The sequence below is a fragment of the Zerene cesonia genome, chromosome 8 (genome assembly GCF_012273895.1).
Source record: "Zerene cesonia ecotype Mississippi chromosome 8, Zerene_cesonia_1.1, whole genome shotgun sequence".
In the NCBI taxonomy this organism is placed as follows: domain Eukaryota; kingdom Metazoa; phylum Arthropoda; class Insecta; order Lepidoptera; family Pieridae; genus Zerene; species Zerene cesonia.
This window is the reverse complement of record NC_052109.1, coordinates 3,409,769-3,436,301: the sequence shown is the minus strand read 5'-3', so window position 1 is coordinate 3,436,301 and position 26,533 is coordinate 3,409,769. Positions and strand designations below refer to the sequence as shown.

The following is a 26,533-nucleotide window of genomic DNA, read 5'->3' as shown; positions in this document are numbered from 1 at the left end:
AAAAAAAAAAAAAAAAGTAATCTTAAAGCATCCTTAACGATTTAGAGTATATCTACCATCTAGTGTTACCACCGGTTTCTAACTATATAACCTCATGTCCCGACTCACAGCCAATATAATCTCAGCGGCCTTGGGCCCCACGAGCGCGGTGTACAGCGTGGCCTTGAAGGGTCCCTCGGCAATGACCAGCTCGGGGTACGCGTCCAGGTTGAACTGCTGCGCCGGCCCGTCCGGGATGAACAGGTACGCGCCGCTGTTGTTGTCCGGCATCTTTTGCGTGCCGTACCTGTGGGGAAAAAGTGGGCATTCTTTTTAAAAGTTGGCGAAATCACTTGGCCAATGTGGTGGATTATGGCTTAAACGCAGCAGTGATAATGATATTTAGACTAATGATGATGAAGATGAAGATTACAAGAACTGAAAACTTGAACTGAAAGAAACTACAAGTGTGAACAAAAAATATGGTAGAAAATATATATTCACCATTCAGACTTCATTAGCAAAATTAAACAAGCGTATTTATTAATAAGATGTTTTTCTTTATTTTAACAAATAATCAATATTGTTCGCTCACATTCCAACAACCCATTTTATATTTAATCTAATTCAATAGAGTACCCCGAAAACACTCACTGTACATAATCCATATGCACCGGCGTGGTCTTCCCGTCGCTGGATATGATGGCCTTGAGCAGGCCGTGCTTGGTGGCCAGCACGCGCGTGCTGTTGCCGGCCTGCAGCGTGACGTCGTCCGCCAGCCGCGCCGCCGGCTGCTCCACCGGGAACATCTTCGGCAGCTCTATGGACCAGTAGTCCGCGTTGTACACGCGGATGCGCGCGAATGACGTGTATCTGGTTAGACGGCCATAGACGTGGGTAGGTGAGAAAAACTTTTTCGATAGGTATAAAAATTTAGGTTTTAGTTTATGTTTATACGGGTAATGGGGAAGAGGAGGGTTAATTTAAACCTAGCAAAAGATTTCACGTGTTATCTAAATCCATAATAAAAATTATGAGTTGGCAAAGGAGTTATGGGCTGTCTGATGGAAAGCTACTGAGGCCTTATGCAAATTAATCAATTAAGTGTATATAGATTATGGATAGAAAGTATCTATGAACGGAAAAGATGAAATTGATAGGAAGGCCTGGAAAGGATTGAGATTATTTTCCAATTCCAAATGTAGAAGTATCATAACAATTCGCATTTAATGACATACTAGCTGCGCCCCGCGGTTTCACCCGCGTAAGTCCGTATCCCGGGACGAATATCGGGATAAAAAATTGCCTATATGTTATTCCAGTTGTCCAGCTGTCTATATACTAAATTTCATTACAATCGGTTAAGTAGGTTTTGCGTGAAAGAGCAACAAATACACACACATCTTTAAAAACTTTCGCATTTATTATATTATATAGTAGGAAGTAGAATTTAAAAATAACTTTATTCAGATTTTTGTGAACTTTTGATACATCATAAATACACGTGCAAATCCTTTTGTAGGCGTAAAGTCTGAAAGACCTTAGGATTTTGCAAATGTTCATGGGCGTTAGTATCAGGTGACCGACCAGCTCCATTGCCGAAGACGATATTAAGATAGCACGCACTTGGCCAGCGTATTGGATTTTATGCCCACACGCACTTTAATCCTCACGCCTAAACCCTCATCGTTGGCTCGTGTCCTAGCAAATATATTTGGACTGACGATTATGTGGATAAGAAGAACTGTAAACTAAAATTGAACTACAAATGTGAACAAAAAATATGGTAAAATATATTTAAAAAACTCCACAACAGAGTACTCACTTGTTGATGCTCATGCTGTCCCGCAGCGACACGCTGTAGGTGGTGAGCGCGAGCGCGTCCACGGTCACGGGGAAGGACAGCTGGAACTTGTTGGCCGCGAAGCCGAGCCGCCGCGAGCCCGACACCACGGGCGTGACCTGCGCCATTATCGGACCGCCTTCCGGGTCGAACACCTGGGGGGGGGGGGATGCCATTCTATGTACACATATCCATTTGGGCGATAGTCTTGGCAGAGCATTGAGCCGAATAATTCATAGTAGCAATGTGCGTCAGCGCATACACTTCAATGCTGGCTGCTGTTTCTCACGGTGGCACGAATCTAACTGTACTTGTTGAAAAACCATCACCTATTTTTTTATCACGACCAAGCTAAATACAGCTATATAATCTTTAACAATGTAGTAATATATTATTAAAAATATTTAACACACAACATGTCTCTTTTTATATTAAAATAAAATTCAAAATCATCAACAAAATTATTGTAATCAGAAAGAAATAAAACGTATTAAATATTTACCTCAACATGCGGCGACGAAACAATAACGGTCAAAATCTCCTGTCTCTTGAAAGCCAGCGCATTATAAAGCACAATTCTTCTAGACGGAGACACTTCGTCCAGTGCAATGGTAATTTTCGTTGGTATTTCATCATGACGCTGCCATATATCATCGATATCGAAATATATATCCTCTTGGGTTTGATCCTGGATAGCCGGTTGTTTGAGGAGGTAGTAGGCAGCCTGCTGGATCACTGACTGACAGTCTTTGATTGCTTGGAGCAACCTACGCAATAAAGTCCGGGAATTTATTAAGGTTATATTAGATGTATGCTTGAATCAAGACACAGTGATGGTAATATTTCATATATTTCATATTTCATAATTAGAACATGATACTATAATTGTCACAGTCATATTACATTTGCACAAGTAAGGATAGCTGGGGGAGGGGTGTCAAGCTAACTTATTTAAGAATTTTAATGCTGATTGGATTTCAAATACATACATTAAATGGATGAGAACAAAACTTTATCTTATGTTATTTGAAGAGTAAGTCGCAGCATTACAAATTATTGTATTTTTTTCTGTACAGTGAAATTTAAAACCTAATCCTACTCACTGAATTGAATTTAAATGTATGTATAATTTAAGTAAAAATGCGAAAACATAGTAAATGAAATGAAGGGTAGTACAATAATTCCACGGGAAACTACATCATACTACATTAAGAGCAGTAGCTTCAATATACACATGAGTGGCCTGCGACGTGTACGCATGCACGCGGTACGCACACGCACACACAGCCGAAAAAGAGAAATAACCATTTTTTAACACACACAAATAATAACATCAGAACATAAAGAAAATCGGAAAATAAGGACAAAAAAAGGAAATAAAAAGTATATATATATCTATATATTGCACATGTCTATACAAACTTCTTAGCGTAGTCCACGACGACCTCGTCCTTGGCGGTGCCGGTGACGCCGTCGTGGTGCTGGAACAGCGCGAGCGAGCGGCGCGCGCGCTCCACGCGGTCGCGCAGCTGCAGCGACAGGATGTACGTCACCGAGCGGGACGACACCGCTTGCGAGGTGATCACTTCCGCCGCTCTGGTTATTGAATCGTGAGGCATTTGTTGGTATTATTATCACACTAATATTATAAATGTGAAAGTTTGTTTGTTTGGATGTTTGTCCGTCAATTACTCCGAAACTACGGAACGGATTTTGATGAAATTTGGTATACAGACAGGGTATTAGCTGACTTGGGTGATAGGATACCTTTTAATTCCGATTAAATGCTACCTTGGGATGAAACAGGAATCTTGATATCCGGGGGAAGCCGGGACGAGCGTCTAGTAAATCATATTGGTGACTCGCCCCGACTAGGTACGAGAATTTGGCAAAAAATTCAAATACACACGCAAACCACCTCTTTGCGATCGGGTTACTAGAAAGAGAAAACTATAAAGAAAAATTGTATTTATTCATTAAATACCAATAAATACGCATTTATAATTAAACACTTTTTTTAAGCAGCAACATTTTATATTAATTCTTAACATATGAGAACATTTATTGCCGTATAACAATGCAGTAAACACTTCATCCATCCTGCATTCTACTATACCAAAATAAAAATTAAACTCTATTGTTACTCCAGATTTTTAAAACATCTTTAACCATTTCGTTCATTTTTCCGTATTCAAATACTGTGTACTAGGTACACACACAGTGAAAACACTAAGAAAATTATAAAATCCTTACCTAACATATCCCAGTAAAACTCGGTCCATGTTCTTGTAGAACGGTCTGGAAGTATAGTATCCGCTCCAATAATGCTGGTTTCTATCCGCGTAAGTGAAGAAATCCCCAGTGAGCACCGGGAAGTCGGACATTTTCATCTCTTCGTGCAGTGCTTTGAAATAGTCGTTTAGGGTGCCGAATTGAACCTAGAATTGTTTGAAATTTGACAACTGTTCAAATAGGGATTCATTTCTCTAATGCATCATTAAATTCCATTTCACTATTTATGAAGAACCGGTTTCAACTATGTGAAAAATATTCAGATTAATAATAATATAATTGTTTGTCTATAAATAATAACAAATAACATGAATAAATTTAAAAATTGCTTGTGAATTATTAAAAAAAAAAATTGGAAATAATATTTTTAATGACTATAGTAAAAAAAAAAAGATTATCTACCTATACCTATATTCACCAAATCAATGTATATTCCCATGTATTGACATAGCAGTAGTTTTGTGTATTTTATTTCAATAAAAAAAAGTGCTATGTTAATAAATCAATCATGGTTGTTTCAGTAATACCTCGGCATTCCAAGCGTCATTATTATTGATGTAATCAATGAGCATTTCATAGTTCTGGTATTGGTGGTCCCACTCATTGGAGCGGTCGTACCGGAAGTCGTCGCCCAGCGGAAACAGCACCACGTTACTGCGGTACAGCTGCGCTTTCTTACGCCACTGGTCCAATATAAGTGATGCTCTGAAGAGAAATAAAGTCTTTATTCGCACTGGAGAAAGTAACACACCTCCACAGAAGATGGACGTGGTTTGCACGCATGTGAATGCAACTGTCTTTCGTTCGGTAAGGAAGCTGTATCCTTTTCCTCACCCTTCCCATAAAATGGGAAAGGATAGCAATGCCTTTATACTTTTTTTTTTATGTCACAGTCGGTAATGGAGCTAGTGGGTCGCCTGATGATAAGCGCTACCACCGCCCATGAACATTTGAAGAGGTGTAAGGTCAATTGCAGACCTTTCGCCTCTACAAATGTATTGCCGACTTTAATTGGGAAGGGATTAGGAAAGGATTGATGAGAGGAATAAAGGAAAGGACTAGGAAGGCTAAGGAAAAGGATATGGGCCTCCGGCTCCCCCACTCACCGTACGAAACACAATAGCAAGCTATTATTTCACGCCGATTTTCTGTGGGGGTGTGGTACTTCCCCGGTGCGAGCTGGCCCAATTCGTGCCGAAGCGTGCTCGACTCCCACAATAGACTTCCCGTCAATACGAGCAACGCATTAGCAAAGGCCCTAAATCTACGTATGTTTAGGGTCAGTGGTGATACATACCAACATGAAACAATTTAATCACTAAGTAGCATGTGTGAACGTCATATTTTTACACTAATCTACTACGAGGCATGCTCACAAGGATCAAAGAGGCATAATATATTATACCACATTATATTTACATTAAATATCAACTTTGTCCAGTATCCATGGTAGCTAATGCAACTACAATAAAATTGAGATACATCTCTTTTCAGACCCGTACAATGTACATTTTACGACCCTTATGAAATAAATTACTACCTACTTGTTTGCAGCTGCGGACGAAACCACGGGACGAAACCATGTGTTATTCTGATACATAAGCAAAGCCAATTATCATGTTTATATGGTACTACTATAACACGCCTATGGAACATATTATATAGCCTACTAGCTGCGCCCCGCGGTTTCACCCGCGAAAGTCCGCATCCCATAGAAATATCGGGATAAAATAGTTAAGTTATAGTATAAGTTCATAAGTTCCCTATATGTTATTTGCAGTTGTCCAGCTGTCTACCTACCAAATTTCATTGTAACCGGTTCAGTAGTTTTTGCATGAAAGAGCAACAAACACACACACATCCTTACAAACTTTAGCATTTATAATATTATAGTAGGATGTCACTCAGTGAAGTTGCAGCTGTTTAATGGCCCAATAGTTTTTATGTGAAAACATTTAAAGCCCTTTACAATTTTTAAACAATTATGATAAATATCCCACCTCTCTCCCACATTTTTCTGTATTATTTTCCTGGGGGCTATTCCCCAAGGACAGGTTACTCCATTGCCAGGAAGCCTTTTGAAGTCAAATTGACAACATATCTAAAAAAACATGAAATTTGTTTAAAAAAGGCAAATTTTAATGTTTATTGTTTATATTGAAATATTCTTGTGTAATTTTATTTTTAATTTGATATTTATAATTCGTGTAAATATTTTAATATTGTTATATTAACCTTTGGATCAGGACCACATGAGTGAGGCACATCATAAGAGTAAAATGGCATCATATGGGTAAACATGTCAGTTTTACCGCTGCCATCTGAAAATAAGAGATGTATAACTATTTACTAGAATTATGATTACACGATTCAAATAATTAGATTAGAATTGCTATAATAATGATAGAGATAAGAAACATATCAGTGATAAACAGTTTTATTGACATTTATAACATTTCTGTGATAACAATAAATTTTTAACTAACTGATATTATTAATAGTAATAAATGTATTTTGTAGAATATAGATAAATATGACATGATAATCTATACAAATATTATAAAGCCCAAGAGTTTGTTTGTTTGTTTGAACGCGCTAATCTCAGGAACTACTGGTTCGAATTGAAGAATTATTTTTGTGTTTAATAGACCACTAATCGAGGAAGGCTTAAGGATATGTAACATTACGCTGCAGCTATTGAGAGCGAAGAAATAATGGAAAATGTGGAAAAAACGGGGAAAATTATTCATCCTTGAGGGATGAAGTTGCATGCCCGGTAAACAGTTCAAGTTACCAACTTCACCTTCGTAATCAAAGGAAACTTCTGTAGCAATGAATTGTTTTACCATCGTAAAAAGTGACCTATGTCATTCCCTAGCCACCTTATTAGCTCCAGACACATATTCGTATCACAAAGTCCCTCCATTGACACGTGAGAGAAAAAACAAACAAGCAAACATACTTTCGCATTTATGAAATTAGTAAAGGATTTATTTGATATATTTAATTATTTTGATATATTTAATTATTATTGAAATAATTTTATCAGGGTGATTAGAACACGATTTTATCTAACATACCCCACAATTGCCTCCATTTGAACTCCAATTGCCTGTCCATTGCTAATTCCTTCTTAACCCTATAGTGTACTCTCTGTATCAAGGAGTTTTCAAAGCCGGTAAGTTTCAGTAAGTAAGGTTGAGTGCTAGAATGTCCAAAAGGGTCGATAGCCCAGCTGTTCCTTGGTGTATAACCTAAATTCTCCGTCAGCCACTGGTGGCCTGTAGTCAGCTGTTGAATAATAGACAGCCAGTGTGAATTAGCCTCGTCATTCATTACCCATCCACCAGTGACAATTTCGATTTTTCCCGCTTTTAACAAGCTGAAAAATTTAATAATATAAAGCATGTGGCAAATATGAAATTCAGAAAAATTATGATTCTTATCTGATATTAATGTATAGTTAACACGAGAATGACTTATTCATGATTGTTTAATACAAATAAAAACTATGTAATTAAGATTATATGTTGCATAATATAATTGTACAATAAACAGTTAAGTAGCAGAGCCTTACTTTTGAAAAGCTACTTTCTCCTTCTCAGTTGCATCCATTGCCCACCACAGGGATAAAAAGCTAATTTCAGCCCAAATAAACTTCCTGTCTATGCCCTCTGATAATTTTTCAACCATGTTTGTAAATATTGCTTTTGTTTGTGTCTTGTAGTAATTCTCAAATGTTTTTAGCCATCCTGTGGATAAATAAAATAATAAACATTTACAGGAAATTGTTGTGAACACTTCTTGCCTGAACTACAGGGACTCAAGTCAGGGAATCTTTGGGAACAATATTTTAATATATAAGTTCCGATGATGATGATTCTGACTATCTATAATAAATATTAGAAATTAATAAATATTGTATCTATTTAAATATGGTACATATTGTATATGTACATAAATAGGTGTATGTGTTTTCTAACGATTTAATAAGTTTTCTAGTATAATTTGAACTTCTCATTTAAATTGGCTTACTTGCCAGTGATTACTGAATGTTATGTAAATACTAGTTGTTACATAACTTAGATTAGAATTTTTCATAAATGCAGCCAATGTGGTTTTTACATACATATTTTCATGTTTAATCAAATAATACAAATTAGGTTAATATGATTTTGATTAAGAATTACATAAACATGTAATTTGTTTTATTCGCAAAAAATAATTACCAGGGTCGTTGTGTGAATGTGGGACAATAAAAACTTTCAGTTTATTTTTGCTGCTCCACTGTGTATCCTTGTATTCAATGTCCCAACCTTGTTTCCATACTCCACCATCTTTATCATCAAATGTTATTCTCTCATACATGGACAGCATCTAAAATGCATTATTTCATATAGGGATTATTGTTCTTATTAAATAATGGTTAGTAAATTAAAAGTTTAAACATGTTGAAATATTTTAAATTCATAAAATTTTACTCTAACAATGTTTAATGTGAATGGTTTATATAAAAAGTGAATAAATCTATGCAAAAAAATATTTTGCATCAGATTGTTAAGTATTTGAAGCAATGGATGAAATAATGGGTCTTTGTTCAGTCGTAGTTTCATTATACTTGGAAGTAAGGTTCAAAAAAATTTTAAAATATTCACTTTTGACTCTTATAATTTTTCACAAAGAAATTACAGTGAAATTAATCATATATTATTACTTAGACTGTTACTACTTAATCTATGAAATACCTGAATGTCTGTTTTGGAACTCTGTTGATTAATTGGACAATAAGACATATCAACTTTGTTCTTGAGATGCATTCTTGGGGGTTCATCACCAACCACCTTAAACTCTCTTAGTTTAGCTGGTTTCTTTTGTAGCTTGGGTTTCTTCATTGAATGATTTTCCGCTGAATGGTCCACAATTTGATCCATGGCCGTCTTTATCTCACCAACCACAGCATGGTGCTCATTGAGTTCATTTTCTATGTGTCTCAGTTTTGACTCAAATGACGACCATTTGCTCTAAAGAAATATTTAATATAAACAGATTTATATATAGGTTCTATAACAAACAGATACTTAAAATTTAGATTATAAATAAGTTTAACTTTGGTAGTGCAAAATTAATTATCAAACAGAATTGATACAACTGTTAGCTGTTTATTTAGCTGGCTACTTAAATGGTTATTAATGGAACTAATTATAAATTAAAGTACTGGTTGATTTTAGGAATTTTTCATACCATTATTAATTATACTCACATCGTCTAATTCCATCATTACAGGCTTTATACTTGGCAATTTAAATGTTAAGTCTGTGACAACATATAGAATAAATATGAACGCTATAATAGACGTCGCCCAAAAAAGTGCCGAAAGTCGTCTTATCCTCATCTTTTTTTCTTTTTTTATTTTATTCAGAAGAACGAAAGGTAGATAAGGTGCTAATTAATAAAAGTTAAATGTTTATCACTCTATTAATCATATTTGTATGTACCACTACACTGGCTCAATAATGCTAAGGAAATAAACAGATTTGATATTTCTTTTTTACGGATGAACGCACTTAACACGAATATTTAATGTTTATTTATTTGTTTCGTTTCAATGCGGCTTTTTTGTGCTTACAAATCTATTTGTCAATAATCATTAATCAATTGACGTTTATAACCACAGATTAAATATTAGTTACAAACTCATATTTGCAGCTGTCCCATCACAGATTGAGTACGTGTCAACATATGGCCATGTATGAATATTTTACCTACAATAAAGTAAAGATAATTAATAATAAGTTTAAAAATATTTAAGTGTAAAATGAAAATTGTATACTATTTTTTTTATATTTTTTTCATGCAAACTAAACATGTAATGCTTTTGGGGTAAAACCTGTAAATTACTTGTTACTATATTAATAAATGAAAAAATAAATAAATACCAAAAAAGAAACAGCCTGCTTATACATTTAACATATATAACAAATACTTTACATATTTAAAACTAATTTAATTGAATAAAAATCATACAAACTATGCCACTTACTACCTGCCTAAGACTGATTCAAGTTAAGACTTTTTTTTGCTTACTTTCTAAACGATTTTCTCAACTTTTTAGTTGTTAGTTACCAATTTTTTGAACTGTTTGCCCCGGCTCCTGCCTGCAACGATTTTTGATATTTGTAAAATTTTAAAGCCTAATCTATTTATTCTTTATTCCAATCGCAATCAATTTGTTTGTGGTACTCGAGGACGCTTCGGCACGAATTGGGTCAGCTCGCACCGGGGAAGTACCACACCCCCACAGAAGACCAGCGTGAAATAGCATAGTGCAGTATTTCGTTCGGTAAGTGGGGGAGTTGGAGGCCAAACTATTCTCAGGTCCTTTCCTTTATTCCTCTCGTAAATCATTTCAAATCCTTTTCCAATTTAAAGTTGTCAATCCATTTGTACGCCTCTCCAAATGATCATAGACGGTGGTAGCGCTTATCATCAGGCGACCCACCAGCTCCACTGCCGACGATGACAAAAAATAGAAAACAATAATCTAATGCGCTTATCAAATTCACAAATCAAATCAAATCCAAATTCAGAAGCAAAGTAAGGAATTAGAGGTTCCCTCATCACAACTTTATTTACACCGGATGGTTTCTGACCGACTGAACCATTCAGAAGCCTATATAGAAATGCATTTATGTAAGAATAATCACATTTAGTTACTTGAAAATTACCCAATTTTATGCTTACATTTATAAATACCTAATACAAAACAAGGATAATTTTTAGCAGTGGTTGGGTTGACAAAGAACTTAATTTTTAATCTTAAAACCGATTTTTTTTTGACAACGTCTTAAATTAGGTTGCGGCTCGGAGATACTCTTGAAAAAGTGTAACGCCCGGTAACGTTACGATGAGTCACCGAACTATGATCGGTCCGCCGCGCGCGCAGCACTAGAGAATTAGGCGCATTGAATCGGCGCGTGCTTGTGTCTCTGTCTCTGTCTTTCTCGAGCGTTCTTGGCGTAATATTCATATAAATAAATATTCTACCGAGAAAAAGACGTTGTCACGTAAAATCTTCGCCCGTAAAACCGACTTTACAGGCAACCATTTTTTTTTGTTATGACAGTTTATGCACTTATACTTTTTCGTACGATTGTTGTTTTGCATTTGAAAAACGGTGTCAGGATTAATTAAAATGTAAAACGATCTCGAATAATGCATTCGAGATTGTTTTACATATGTACGTAGATAATTTTTGAATCCTATGGTTCTATCATCAGTAATTCAATCTAGGACAGTGTGTTTAGAACCCCTAATTTTTTCTTAATTTGTTTCAAAATACAGAAACCAAATTCATAGCATAGTCATATAAGTGAACACAAAACAAATAAAAAAATCTTAAAAAAAGGTTTGGAATTTTTTGGTTATAAGTTGTGTAACTAACAAGACTTTTAGTAATATTAATTGATAATTAATCATTAATCACCTAAATATATAATTATTTTATGTATGAATTAATCCCAAACATTTTTATATATGGAATCATATTAATTAAACTAGTTTATTTTTATACTTTCTTAAGTGAAACAAATTTAAGAGTGGCGTTAACTATCCGAACAAAATTGTTATTGATTTTTCAAAATATTTGTTACAAATGTCAAACTCAAATTTTAACGTCAAACAGTTTGTGTGAAAGATGGCGTCAAAGGAATCTCTCGATGTAAGTTTAATTTTTTATCTTATTACACTTGTGTCGTCTAATATGTCAACGTGATAAGCTACAACATAATGCAATTCTACAATTAAAGTTACAAAATGCAAACGTATTTAAAAATTGTGGCACACAAATGACCACACCCATATAGGCGGTCGCACTCTAGCAAATATTACTGGTTTTCTATATTTTTATGAATGAAACAATACTTTAAATTTGATCAATAGGTATAGAAATTGTTTTCATAGTAATTGAATTTATGAAATTTATTTTTTTGTTAGTAATGAAAGTCTTATTGGTCATTATAGGCGACGTGTAATTAATGCCGTGTCAGTTTTTTTAAATAGAAAGACGACACTAACATTATTTTTATTTAAAAAGGAAGTTATTGTTGTATATTTTCGCTCTGACTAGCATGATTTTTAAAATCAACTACAAAGTATAATTAACGTGAGCCTCATAAATAATCATATAACATGTTTAATAGATTTTATATTCTAAGTAAAATATAATATGTTAGTTATTGTTACTTTATATAAAATAATCAGAATAATTGCATTTACTGAGTACCTATTCTTCTTTAAATCAGCTTGGAGGTATTTTATAGTGTAATTTTTTTATACATGCACGTTTCAGAAAATCAAATCTATTTAAATACACACCCAGTTAGAAGGAAGCGATCTTACTGGTTTGATTTTATATTGTCACTAATGTTCCACTTGTACATTATTTTTGTACTTTATTTAACAAAATAGTCTTTGTATAATGGAAATCAACATTCTTATACAAATTTCAAATTTCAAATGAGAATGTATATCAATAGGTTAACATCAGAAAATTTATATATTTTAAATATTGTATCTACAATGTTGAATTTTAGTTGTTATCATAGAGAAGGGTAAATATTAATTACGCAGAAGAAGCAAAAATTTGCGAACAATGCTTATGAAAGTATTAAGATCAATATAAATAAAAATGTATTACTAGAATGCTTCTTTGCGCATATATGCCAAACAACTGCACTAAATTGGGTAAAACTTTTTTATGCATTATTTATTAATAAAAAATAATTATAAATAATTAAAAAATATAACAGAGTTGTACCTGACATAAACTTAAAAATTTTCCAAACAATCAAAGACTGCCAGACCTGGAGGAAGTGCTTGTTGAATATAGGGGCCAAATAATAAAATAATAATTGCTCATACATTGCAAATTCAGGTTGCGGTATCAGGTTTTCAAAAGAATGAATCATAAACCAATAGATATAATGAAATAAATAACAATAAATTTGAATAGATTTAAATTCCTTTCTGCATTTCTCTGTTTTCCTTATTATTACAATGGTTTGAAGGTGTTATAAAAAAATGGTGTGCTTGTTATATATTATATTAATCACATGTAATTTTTTCATACTTATAATCAGTCAATTATACTATCATAAATGCTATGAATTATTATTCAAAGTACTCTCGCCAAGCATCAACGTAAGATGCGCTCAAGCATAATGCGAATAAGGCACATTTTCTATCGTCATGCTCTCATTCGTACTTAAAACATGTTATTAATGGAAATTATGAGGTGATATAAAAATGCAAAACGCATGCAGCCTTGCGTTGTGTTTAACGCGGTTCGATAACGGCGACCGAGCCAATTGAGCGCATCCGCATTTGTATTAGAGGACACAGCACACTCCAAGACGCGTTCATCTTCATCCAAGGTTACCGCAGGACTCCGTAGGAAAAATACTCCGTGGTCCTATGAGTAGGTTGTATTTTATTACGGATACACCAATCACAATGATAATAATTTTTGCCTTTTATTGTTCTTGTCTGATCCAACTCGATCGTCGTAATGATAGGTTTAAATTGATAAGAGAATGAACATTTTTAACTATTTGTATTATTTACGCTTTGTCTATGAAGCTTTGTACTTATGACATAAATAAATATTTATCGTTATTCATTTTAAAATAATTCAAGTGATTATACTCGTATTCGATTCGAACGTTATACGAGTATCTCTTGTTACATCATTACGTGGAAACTTTATCGTATAATAGAGTGAATAGTTCAATGCGATATCATCATTACTATATTATGAATAGTATGACCTTACCAGCCCATCCCAACATTGTATGATTCGCGTAACAGTTTACGAGTTGAATGGGTCAGTCTGAATAACTAGCACATCTCATTTTTGAGTTTAAACAAGTCGCTTTTCAAAGAAGTTTTACCCTACAAAGCATTATATCTTATGTCTAGAATAGTATTTTTTATTTCCATACTAGCTGCGCCCCGCGGTTTCACCCGCGTAAGTCCGTATCCCGTAGGAATATCGGGATAAAAAGTCGCCTATATTTTATTCCAGTTGTCCAGCTATCTACGTATCAAATTTCATTGCAACTGGTTTAGTAGTTTTTGTGTGAAAGAGTAACAAACACACACACATCCTTACAAACTATCGCATTTATAATATTAGTAGGATTTATAATATTAGTAGGATAACTTTGTCTTTTCTTCTCTTTCAATATTTACAAGAACTGTTCTTATATTTGTTATTGTCGATCTAGGAATATCGCATGCAACGATTCAGTCTATACAACAAACAATCGTCTGACTGAGAGTCTAGTAGCTCTTAAGGTCTTGCGTTGACGCAAGTGGTCAAACTTCCCGTAGGATGTCGGGAATGAGAGCGTGTCCTTTTAAGATTATCGTGGGTGGCAGTTAGCGACCACAAAGTAGACCCTAACGCGAACAATGAAATTTTTGTGACACCATTAAGGCATACAATATATAATCTGGTATGGTTATGATGTAGATTCGTTTAGCGAGACATTAGATGAATCATCTTAGTTGGTTTTGTAACTTAAGATAATGAGGATATTATTCAGGATCGTTGTAGAAGCAGCCGCAGTGCGCACAACTTTAGCTAAGCTCGAGTTGCTTAATTGCATTTGCTGCCATCTCGTTAACTACCCAAAAACCAGATTGTACTGATGATTTTATAATTATAACTTTGAAAACATTCTATGTTGTATGATATAATCATTTATCGAATGAGAGTGTGAATAGAGTAAACAAACAATCGGTCAAGTGCGAGTCGGACTCGCGATAGTGGAGAGCAACTGCAGAAGCAATTGGTCATCCATCCAATATATGACCGTTCCGACCTTTACTTAACCTAATTTTTTCGTTTGTTATAGCGGCAAAAGATGTACATCATCTGTGAAACTGTCACCCGTATTACTCATAGTAACAATGTAATAATCTGTGTTTTAACGATATCTATTACGATTAGAGAGACAGACAACCATAGAGAAGAACAGACGGACAGCGGAGTCTTAGTAATAGGTTAGGGGTTGTATCATGGCGCGTGTTTGAGAGTTACTTAATAGGTCTCTGCGTTTCCTGTTCAGACTTGGAGAGCGATCGATAACTAGGGCATCGAGTGGGCGTAGACCATCGATAAATATATATTCTTACCATTCTTAATAAGTTATTGTTACAATAATTGAATTATTTCTTACTGCTTTGTTTTAATTTATAAAGTAATATATTATATAAAAGCAGTGTTCATAACAAAAATATTTGTATCTACAAATTTTCTTCTAACACGCGATTACATTCTGCATCATAGAATATTTGCATATATACAGAAAAATAGGAAAACTTTTGTTGTTCTAAACAAATTAAAAAAACTATAAAACAAGTCATTTAAACTTTACTAACAAGATAAGATTGTTAGGTGGTGTTTAAATTTGTTGAAAATTTTTATCACTAGAACATTTTTCAAGTTTCTCATTCGAAATCATTATGCTTGGCTCAAGTTGTTACATTTAGTTGGAATATTCTCAAAAGCGTTGGCGTAACAAGGTCGATCAACAGATAAGAGTTGTACTTGCCAGACGCAGGCTTCTACGTGTGTTACGTAACGTTGGGGGTACATTGCGCTTACATAAGCGCGTGCCAGCTTCCAGACAACTTCAGCAGACAGTTTTAATAGCACGTTGTCGATAGGGCTGCGGTATTATCGTTTGGGCGTGACAATAATCTATTGAAAGCATGCCTGGTATTGGAGATTTTGATGTAGTTAGCTATAAAAAGTTTGATAGAGACCGTTTAGAATCGCTTATCTTCTTATTATAGTGCATTATTTTTAATATACCTTTATCTATTAAATCAAATTTGTTAGCTGATAGAGCGAAACCTATTCCTTATATAAGCATTTAAAACAAAAATTAGTATAGGCGTTATCGTTTTATATGGTGTAAGATCTGGATAGAAGTTTAACGCTGAAATAGATTTAGAGATATGATTTTTCGATTCGGAATACATTTTAAGCGGTATACGATGTTCTATTTTAACTGTCAATTTAAGATAGTATTCGAGCATATTCTACACTAGTACTCGATAGCCGATAGTATGTTATGGGAGCTTTTCGATTATTTTCTTCGTAAGAGATAGTAAATTCTATGGTATCGTGAAGTAGATAAGTAGATCACATTTAATGTATATATACCTAAATATGTTGTGGGATATATTCACACTGATTATTAAACATAATTTCATCCCATCCTCATACGATAGTAGGTCATCTTATTAAACTTGTCGAATATGTTTCATAAATACATATTACGCATGAATGAATCATAGTTACGGGCCAGTGGATTTCGGTTTCATTAAAATAAAATAAACATCTATGCCTGGCTTATTTTTGTAGGTGTAATAAATGATTTCCCGCAAATCATTCATTTTAGTTATACCGTTGAAAGTCTGATTTATAATCACTATTCATATGTTGTAGTGTTTTTATGTATTTTATAAAGCTTTCTTTTCGATAATGCGAAATGTTTACTATACGTATGTTACATGGTATGGTATAACTTGGATGCCGAGAAAGTATGTCCACATGATTAATCTAAAGAATGTAACAATTATGTACGTAGTTAACACAAAGTTGTTCAACAATCTGTCGCTTAATGCACCAGCACATTTAGTCCAAAGCGCCGCATTATTGATCTCCGTTCGGTATTGGTTTTTACCAATAACTTATCGGTCTGTATTTGTGTTTGGCTCGCTGGCTGACAGGGTGCAAGCACGGTACATTACTTATTATGATATACTGTTGCCGTTGTGCCTCTTATTTTGCTTCTATTTGTGTATTTGATCGACTATCGATCTTTGCAACCTTTCGTACTTTGTAGAAAGGAAAACAATAATCTAATGAAATACAAATAAATTGGTCAATTTACTCCTTTAGCAAATGACATAACAAAAAGGCATAGTCCAAGATATATCAATGTGAATTCATATTAACATAATTAGCGTTTTCCAAGAACTAGTTATATAATATGTAGAAAAATTGTCTGTAGCCACAGCCCCGGACAGTCAGGTGCATTGGTCGTGAAGCGGGTCACCATCGATCCGCTGCGTCACATGTTCATTGTTCTACAGATAGATACTTTGAGTAGCGATTTCAATTTAGGTCGCAGTGTGAATTGTAATAAAATCTTGTTCGTTCGATGAAATGTTGTCTCTTAAATAACGTGCACAGAAAATCGTTGATATCACCAGACTTGAGTGCTCTGTTTTCTGAATTAGTTACCAGTTAAAATTATGGACAGACGAAATTTTTACTATTCTACTAATTTGACGGTGTCTTTTTTCATGGATTCTTAAAAATAGGCATTATGATGACAATATTGTACAATAAATATTATCTTCTTACGATTAGGTCTAAATAAATGTCGCATGGGTAAAGAAACAAAATATTTAAAAATATTAGGATATAGTTATTTTATCTATGAAGATTATGCAATATGTAGTTAATGATTAATTACATAACCTGCGTTTATTGCCTGCCATATACTCGTAAAGCCATTGTTATAAGTTTACAGCGCAAGTATTCGGGTATGAAATGTCAGAAGGTGACTCCCAACGTGGCATTTTCTTGAAATAGAACTTGGGTTTAATAATAAAGCTCGAGTGTGGAACTTCACACGGCTACTTGATGGTGGTTCATCAACTTAAGTGTTGATTTAATTAAGATATTGTTTGCTTATTTAGGTATCTTCATGGGTGGTCGAGTAGAATCAATTAGTAGCAAAGGTCAGTTTACTTTGCAGATTAATTCCGTCGAAAGTGCCGGGGTCGATACAAATTACATTTTATACGGTGGATACATTGGGCGCCATCGCCCTGGGGCAGGTAGATTCACGTTAACTTTCATTATGTTGAGCTATTGATTAGGTAGGGTAGAGATAACACATTTTTTTAATAATTCTGTTAATGTAAGACATTTAAACAAGAAAACTAATATCAATAATTTCGTATTGATCCAGAAAAATCTCATATAAAACCTTTTTTTGTACCTGTCCATACATTCACGAAACTAATAATTAGCACACGTTCACCATCTAGAGATCTGATAGTGACGATAGTTTATGTGTGCTCACGAAAAATTCTTTTTAGTATTTGGAAGTAAAGGGCGAGGACAAATTTTTATATAAGAAAAAAGGTAGACGCGAAGAATCTATGCTGCGTAAGATATTCTAGCCTCAGGCACGTTCTTTCAACGAATGAGAACAATACCGTTTAATATTCTTGAAGTTGGGTCTTATGCGTGTACTTGACTGCTACTTATCCGGCCGGTATGAACAGCTTCGACGAATAGTTTTCCATAGTACATGGCTGGAAATAAATTAAATTTACATCCATCTAATAAAAAAATATCAGTATGATAAGATGTATTGAACTGAGTTTTGGATATATTAATAGTAAAAAAGAATGGAATTTTGTGTAAAGTGATTTCATTTAAGAAGAAATTACACTGCCTTCAGAAGGTTTTTTTATTAAGTCCTAATAATTATAACGCGTTCATATTATATAATCTCAGCGAAGTCTCGGAAAATCAAAACAAATCAAAAAGTAAGGAAAATCTCACATAGTTAAAGAAGATAAAATCCATCATATATCTTTTCTCTGGTTCAATCTTTGCACCAAATTGCATCCAATTTGTTTCAGTTGTTCAGTCTTGAAGTAGAGACAGACAGTCAGAGCTACTTTCGCATTTATAATATTAATAGGGATTTTTATTGTCTGAAAATTCGGTTCCATTTGTTTCGATAACTAACATAAATTCGTTTGGTTATCGACCACTGTAACTGCCCGGGATGACTCTAATGCGCATGTTAAGGTCAAATACGTTAGTAATAATTATGTCGCTAACTCAATTCATTATAGCATTCTGTTTAGATTAGCAATACTTATTGACACGTTTGCTATCTGGGTTACACTAGTCCGTCCAAGGTAGCCTATGTTACTACGGCGTAGACTTTTACTACGACGTAGGCATCCTTTTAAAAAAAATTACATACAATTATTAAAAAGGTTAAATAATACTACACAATATATAAAAAGTTTACAAACTGCATTTGTACAGTTGTAAAGTATATTCAATGTGTATACATATCATACTCAACTTGTTTATCTCATAAATAATGCTTTTCCGGCTTCACATCGCAATCAATTTTAAACTTACCCGTATTGATAAAAGTACTAAATGTATGATTTTTATACTACGTAAATAATTTATAAATAACGTAATGTATGCTGCATTATTTATGTTTAACTTAAAATGTACTGAGAATTAGCGTATGCTAAAAAATGTTCTTATACTATTAACAAATTATACTAATTCATATCACTAACACAAGAAGAGATTCTATAATCAAGTTCGAGACTAATAAAAAATAATTTTATCAATACATATTATATTGCGTGTCGTGTGTATTTATTTAAATATAACATTATTTAAAATGAATAATATTTCAAAGCAACCTATTGATGGGATTATAATATAATCCAAGTATCCTCAATTACCATTCCATTAAAATTCACATCACGTACATTCAATCTTGTCTACACGCTGAAATTAATATCTATTGGCCGTTTATACTATACATCAGTGACCAACCTATTAACCCACTAACAAAATACACGTCAGTATTTATGTTAATCCCATTTGTATAACTTCAAAGTGGAGGAGTAATGAATGTTTCGAAGCATTCTGCGTCAATACATCCTTCCTATTCACGGTATATATTGCGAGAATAAGAATCTATTACGTGTCTTTATGCCGCAGGGTAAGAGGGACTGAATGTCCTTGGAGGAAAATTGAGGCAATATACTTTATATATCTAAGCCGTATTGCGATATCGTGTCTGAATATTGACATTACTACCTGCGCCAATGAGGCACACGCGGGTTTTGATGGTATTAAGTAAACGATTTATCTACATCGATAAAGGATGACAAAAGTTACATTCAGGGGTAGTAAAGATTATGATTTTCTATTATTTATTTCCATTGTAAGCGCAAGCGTATTCTTTATACCGCAAGAGTAAGCCCTTATATTTTATCGGATGCACGTAGCGCTATAAACTGATATAAAGCATGTATTGCCATGAAAAATGTACCATTACGTATGATATTTAAGCACACAGAAAAGTTTTTCAAAAGTTTCAAGGCTATAAAAATGCCTTTTATGCCTCGTTTTTACTGAAAATTGCTGCAATAAAAATGCAATCGCAAGCTCGAGTAGATTTTAACGGCTAAACTTAAGATGAATATTTTATACAACGGATATTATAATACAATACGATATTGGCTGGTGCCAAGACGCACTTTTCCTATAGTAAGAGCTTTTCCGTACATTGGCCCTAACATGGAGCAGCTCTGTAGTATCGATTAGGCTGGCTTTCTTATGTAACTAGAAGTTACATAACAAAGATTTTATACAAGTTAAGCTTGCATAACAATATGTCAGTTACATCTGTGGTATACTTATACACACATACATTTTAGACAGAAATCTCATTTTCATGTCATTTTTTTGTAATATCCAGTCAGTAGAGATTACTACAGGTCATTTGAAGTTTTATATAAGGTGACTTAATTTTTGTTCACCGTTATTACATAATATATCCGTAATCCAAAGGGCATAGTTCATGTAATTATAGCAAAATACTTTTCTGTAAATTTTTAAGCACTTAATTATGAAAGCCAGAAGGCACTTGTGGTAGTTGTGGTGAAACAGTTTCCTTTGACAGTTTTGTTTTGATCTTTTTTTGCCGCTTGTATTTTTATGCTACGTTTTTGTTTGTGAAATTCAAAGCCTCCTCACGCTTTAAATGCGACGCTATTTTTTGAGTTTTCTATGACACATTTTTTTATTTCAATTTAGTCTTGTTATGGGCTGTTGAAATGTTGTTTTACCTTAACATATAGGTCGGTGGATCAAGAGAATACAATTGCGGCTGCAGTATTCGTATTAGCTCAGAAAGCCGTATCTCGCTCAAGTTTTGCATGAATATTCAGAGCGGAATCAAATTTTCAATTCAAAATGAATTTCAATTCCAACGTAGACGATAAAGAGTTAGTTATACCTACTAAGAGAGAAGTTGAGTTCCTCCCGATGAACTCATTTCCGAGTTCTATAATCAATTAGTTCGACTAAATATTCGCTCAATTTGTCGTCTGATCAAATTATTGATATTTGTAAGAACGAGTATGGTGTAGAATTTTGAACCTTTCAATGGTTAAACATGGGTGGCCTGTGTCTGTGTTAACAATCATGAGTTGATGATGATGTTGATGTTGATCATATTAACAATTTACAAGTCACACACTTATCACTCATCGACAAGTTAGCAATTAGTGTGTGGCTTGTAAATTGTTAATATGATCAACATCAACATCATCATCAACTCACGATTGTTCCCACAGACACATTGGCCGATGTCACCTTCATCGGCATCTTTTCCTATTTTCAAAATACTTATATTAGATAGATAGATACCTGGGCTACCCTAGCTGGGATGAGAAATCCATTACTACAATATAATTGAGTATAGAAAATAATACGGGAAAGTAATGTAAACATTTTATAATTTTGTTAATTTGCAGTTTAATGTTAAATATTTAAGGAAAATAAATAATTAAACAACTGACGTTTACTTTGTCTAGATCATGTTCCAGATAAAGAATAAGGATTTTTGTTCACTTTATTGTTATAAATTATTCAATCATGATACATTAATAGGAGAAAGCCTTTATAAGGATGTTGAATTAATGTAATTCCCTAACCAATCCTGGGTATTCAATGTTTAGTTGATATTAGTTTCGTCCAGATTTTACTGCAATGCGCGAGAGTAGTATATTTGATGTGATGTGAATCTCCTTTGTACTGTCACTGCATTCAACACGAGCTTTATTGCTTCTTTTGCGCTTTGAAGTGTACACGATTGTTCGTACACAAATTACAGAACATGTCATCAAAATCACAATACTGTGTGGTAGACTTTATTATTTTCTAAAATGTTTCTTTGACATATTATATTTTCTTATCATATAACTTACATACAAGGATATACCTTCATTTCTCCGTCATTTGCATACTATGACTACTACGCTACTAACATAAGCAGCACACTGCAATCGAAATTGGCCTCGAGAGAGTGCAGGAGGCAGGAGTATATTACAATGACATTCGTAAATATTAAATTAAATTTAAATAACTAAAAGAAAAATTAACAAAATTTGATACGCAATACGGAGCGTCCGCGTCGCTTATCATCAAGAGATACTGGGAATTCAAAATTTAGTTCATACGATGGAATTATATTTCAGATGATGATTTTATGATTACAGAAACCCATCATATAATGAACTCATGAGATAAATATTTTAAAATGTTTTTAAATTAGTATAACATTTTTAACAATACCTAAAATATTTCTCACAAAATATGAAAGTACAAACATACAAAGATATAAAAAATCCATAAATATTTCTCAGTTATGACTCACAGCATTAATATCGAAAAGTTATTGGGCTCTCATTGATCTAGATTTAAGGAGACCAATCCGTTCCGAGAATAGTTCAGACATCAAATATTTGTTTGAAAAGAAAACTGATCATTATGTTATTTGAAGATTACTATTAGTTTAAACTGGATATCGCAGGTATTAAATGATTTAATGATGTCAGAGAGTCATTCGCAAATTTCATTCATACGGCACGCCCACGCGCAATCTACACAAGTTGCTTGGATTAAAGCATAATGAGGAAAGAACGTAGCCGAAACATGAAACGGTCATGTCGGTAATTACCGGTTCGTAGCAAACCCCCATGGTTTTAAATGGAAAATTTTGTAGTCACCTCTGAATGTAGTTTGTAGGTAAAATTTTTGGGTTGTTGTATTATATCCATAAAAGCATAGCACAGTTTCTTTGAAACGATGTCTTACGCGTTTGTTTCTTCTACAGTTTCAATTCTTTACTTACTACTTACTTAACGTTCAAGATTACTACAAAGAAGAGAGTTTTTGTTTATTATGAAAAAAAAAACAAATTATGATTCCAGTATGTTTGAGTTATCAAATAACATTTATAACAACAACTTTTAATTTGTAATGCGAAGAAGGTGGCCTACCATTTACTCGTAGTAATTGATTACCATATCAACACTGGAACATAAGTCATAACGTTTGTAAAACAAAATTTATGAATTAATTCGTTACAATGTTGCAACCGTGGAGTACGGCAGCTATTTAATACATAAACATAATAATAGAATAATGAAGAGAAGGTCGACATCGACGTATTTAATCTGGCTTCAATTATTGTGACGACCACTCCCGATACAAGTTATTACGTAGAGGACAAAGTTTTAACTTTTAAAACAGTAACTATTGAGTTTCGCTTAGAGATCATCCATAAATAATTCCTTCAATAAAAGAAAGACTGACTATATATGAAAAGTAAATTTTCGAGTTTGAGTTGAATGTTTTACATTTCGAACAAGAATATCAAAATCATTGACCACAAACACAACACACACGCAGCCACATGGGCTATTTCATGGATCGATAAAAGCACGGTGTTAGATGACCGGCATTTATCTTTTTTCGATGTAATACCTATAACTTACAAATTAGGACTGCGAAGTGGTCATTGAACTGGTGTTAGGAACGGAAGTCGAGCTGTGCCCACCAGCCCGCACGGCCTCATGCGGATCTCACTGGTGTCATCCAGTATTAGATAAACCAATTCATATCACTTTCGCAATACATATATGGGTGTGCATAATAATTTAAACCTTTCATGTTTAGATATTTAATTGAATAAGATAGATTATCTTAATTTGTGTTCACGCTGTGTCAGAATATGGCTGATTTCAAACGAGATCCAACCTAATTTACCTCAATAGTAATGATTTATCCGGTTAAGCATATTCCTTACAATAAAATAGTAAATACCTTTGGGACGGACCGGATTTTATAATTGAATTATGTCGAGCACGGCAAGTCTCGCTTGCACTTAGCTCTTGCTGAATCACCGTAAAATTTTCGTTACATAAATTCCCCCGACTTCACGCAGGCTAATCTCGGTCATGTGCCAAATTTATGTGTTCTCAATAATAACATATATGTTCTACCAGCCACACAATCATTTTAAAACTTTCGAAAAGTTATTGCTAGTCTGGCTCAAAATTTCGTTGTATTTTTATTGCAATGCGATAGACAAAATGAACCACCTCTAACATAAAGCAATATCTTAGTAGGATTTCTTGGCGACGTTATAATGGAATAAAAAAAAAACAAATTTTGTAGATATTGCACGTGACTTGGCATTGCATTCTCAGCTCAAGTCTTTTCTGTGCTTTAATCAATTGCCAAGAAGAGCATTCAACTTTACCCCAGTTGAAAACGCATTTCGCGACTGCGCTCTATTGCTTAGACAAAGTATCTGCAGTGTAATTTGTAAAGCACTTTACTAGGTGTGCTGTATGCGTCGTTTATACTTTGTTCTATGCTGAGGATAATTAATTGCTGATCGCATTGAGGTTTCGTTCATTAGACTCACCGATGGAGCTAATCAGCTTGCAATGCTGCATTATATACTCCTAATACATATATATATAGCACTTAACCGCAGGTATCAAATGACACCCGAGTGTTCGTTTCGAGGCTTTATATTATTTGAAACTGTATTCAGCTTCCACATTTTATTGTATTTAATACTATCTTTATTTTCATTGTTAAACATATGAACACGGTGATGAATTGAAAAGTGCAGTGCATGCAAATGTACTAGAATAGGTACAATACGACATTCTGAAACAATACCACCTATCTCATGTTTATGGCACGATAAAATTTTATTGTTGTTTTATCTGCAGTCATTAATTGTATCATTGAATGCCGAAAGTAGCATTAAAATAAAACATCTTGGACAGTGACCTGTTTATTAATTACTAGCCGTCCGCCCGGGTTTCCCCCGTGGTACATGCATAGCCACATGCGTAGCACTCAAGGATATATCCAACGTGGAGAAGTTGATTTTTTTAATTGGTCCTGTAGTTCGTGAAATTGTATGATTTATGGAGAATGTTGTATGCGCACACTTGTCTCGTCCTCTAATGTGGGTTTAACAAACCAATGAATATATACGAAGTAGATAAACTGTCTAACAGAATCTCTTAAATTTCATTAAAATCGATTTGAAGCAATAATACAAGCAATACAAATCTCTTCCTAGAGACGTGCGCAATTTTTATATAATTTCTTTGAACTATAAATCTTATTTGCTGTTACATACTAATAAACTTCCTTCATCTTCGCCTTCGTCTGTAAATGAAATGCCAGTGAATCAACGGAATTGGCGTAGCAACAGCCGTGACGTGCACTGTTTATATACTCTAGCTTTCTACTTATAATATAATTTCATTGACCGAAATGCGTTACTGGTATCTACACGTGTAAGCGTATACATCTACTTACATACTGATTAGAAATGGTAATTTCTGTATATTGGATTGTTATAATCAGTCATTTATATAGAAGCACTAGACGCTCGTCCCGTCTCCGCCCGGATATCAAGTTTCTTGTTTTATCCCAAGGGAGCATTTAATTGCAATAAAAAGTATCCTATCACCCAAGTCAGCTCATACTCTGTCTGTATACCAAATTTCATCACAATCCGGTCAGTAGTTTCAGCGTGATTGACGGATACAAAAACTTTCACATTTATAATATTTAATCACCAATTGATTTATGAAAAATATTTGTCAAGTTCAGGATCTTCTAATGGAGATTTGGGTATCGTTAAATTTAAAAAGGAAATATTATTCACTATCTGTTCGTCCGTGGTATCTATATATATATATCCTCACACTCGGAGATCATATACGAATCCAACATCCAACAAATTTTATTGATATTATATAGCCTAAAGTCTTTCTCAATACATCATTGAATATTTATTTATATTCAACTAGCTTTTCGCCCGCGGCTACGCCCGCGTAGAATTCGCTTATATTGCGCGACATGGTATTTTCTTCGCATTAAAAAGTATGGTTTGCTCTTCCCCACGTTTAGCTCCATCTTCATACCAAGTTTCATCAAAATCGGTTTGACAATAACGAACTGTCATACAAACTTTCATCCCCTCTTTTAACCCTTTCTACCCTTTTTTCGCGATATAAAGTATCTTATGTCCTTTCCCAAGTTCAGTTCTATCTTCGTTCCAAATTTTAACAAAATCGGTTAAGTGGTTTAGGCGTGAAAGCGTAACAGACAGACAGACAGACAGAGTTACTTTCGCATTTATAATATTAGTAGTAAGTAGTAAGTAGTATTAGTAG

At 33.9% G+C, this 26,533-nt stretch overlaps 2 protein-coding genes across 5 annotated transcripts in view; one reads left to right on the top strand and one right to left on the bottom strand.

The window, feature by feature from the left end:
• The window catches only part of LOC119828502 (alpha-mannosidase 2), a 14,691-nt gene extending 5,185 nt beyond the window's left edge, over nt 1-9,506 (bottom strand). Inside the window, exons 1-14 of the mRNA XM_038350670.1 lie at nt 9,375-9,506; nt 8,860-9,135; nt 8,344-8,491; nt 7,692-7,866; nt 7,195-7,496; nt 6,350-6,435; nt 6,115-6,215; nt 4,642-4,819; nt 4,076-4,260; nt 3,245-3,418; nt 2,325-2,589; nt 1,805-1,977; nt 634-852; nt 109-286 (exon numbers count right to left, since the gene is read on the bottom strand). Of these exons, the coding sequence (XP_038206598.1) occupies nt 109-286; nt 634-852; nt 1,805-1,977; nt 2,325-2,589; nt 3,245-3,418; nt 4,076-4,260; nt 4,642-4,819; nt 6,115-6,215; nt 6,350-6,435; nt 7,195-7,496; nt 7,692-7,866; nt 8,344-8,491; nt 8,860-9,135; nt 9,375-9,506 (2,592 nt within the window). The remainder of the gene's footprint in view (nt 1-108; nt 287-633; nt 853-1,804; nt 1,978-2,324; nt 2,590-3,244; nt 3,419-4,075; nt 4,261-4,641; nt 4,820-6,114; nt 6,216-6,349; nt 6,436-7,194; nt 7,497-7,691; nt 7,867-8,343; nt 8,492-8,859; nt 9,136-9,374) is intronic.
• A 2,261-nt stretch (nt 9,507-11,767) lies between these two features.
• Nucleotides 11,768-26,533, top strand: part of LOC119828807 (sodium/potassium-transporting ATPase subunit alpha) — a 35,061-nt gene continuing 20,295 nt past the window's right edge. For 2 of the 4 annotated variants that reach the window (XM_038351072.1, XM_038351073.1), the window contains exon 1: nt 11,768-11,831. In XM_038351072.1, the coding sequence (XP_038207000.1) occupies nt 11,808-11,831 (24 nt within the window). In that variant the 5' untranslated portion in view covers nt 11,768-11,807. The remainder of the gene's footprint in view (nt 11,832-26,533) is intronic. The other 2 variants (XM_038351071.1, XM_038351078.1) reach the window with 2 other exon arrangements.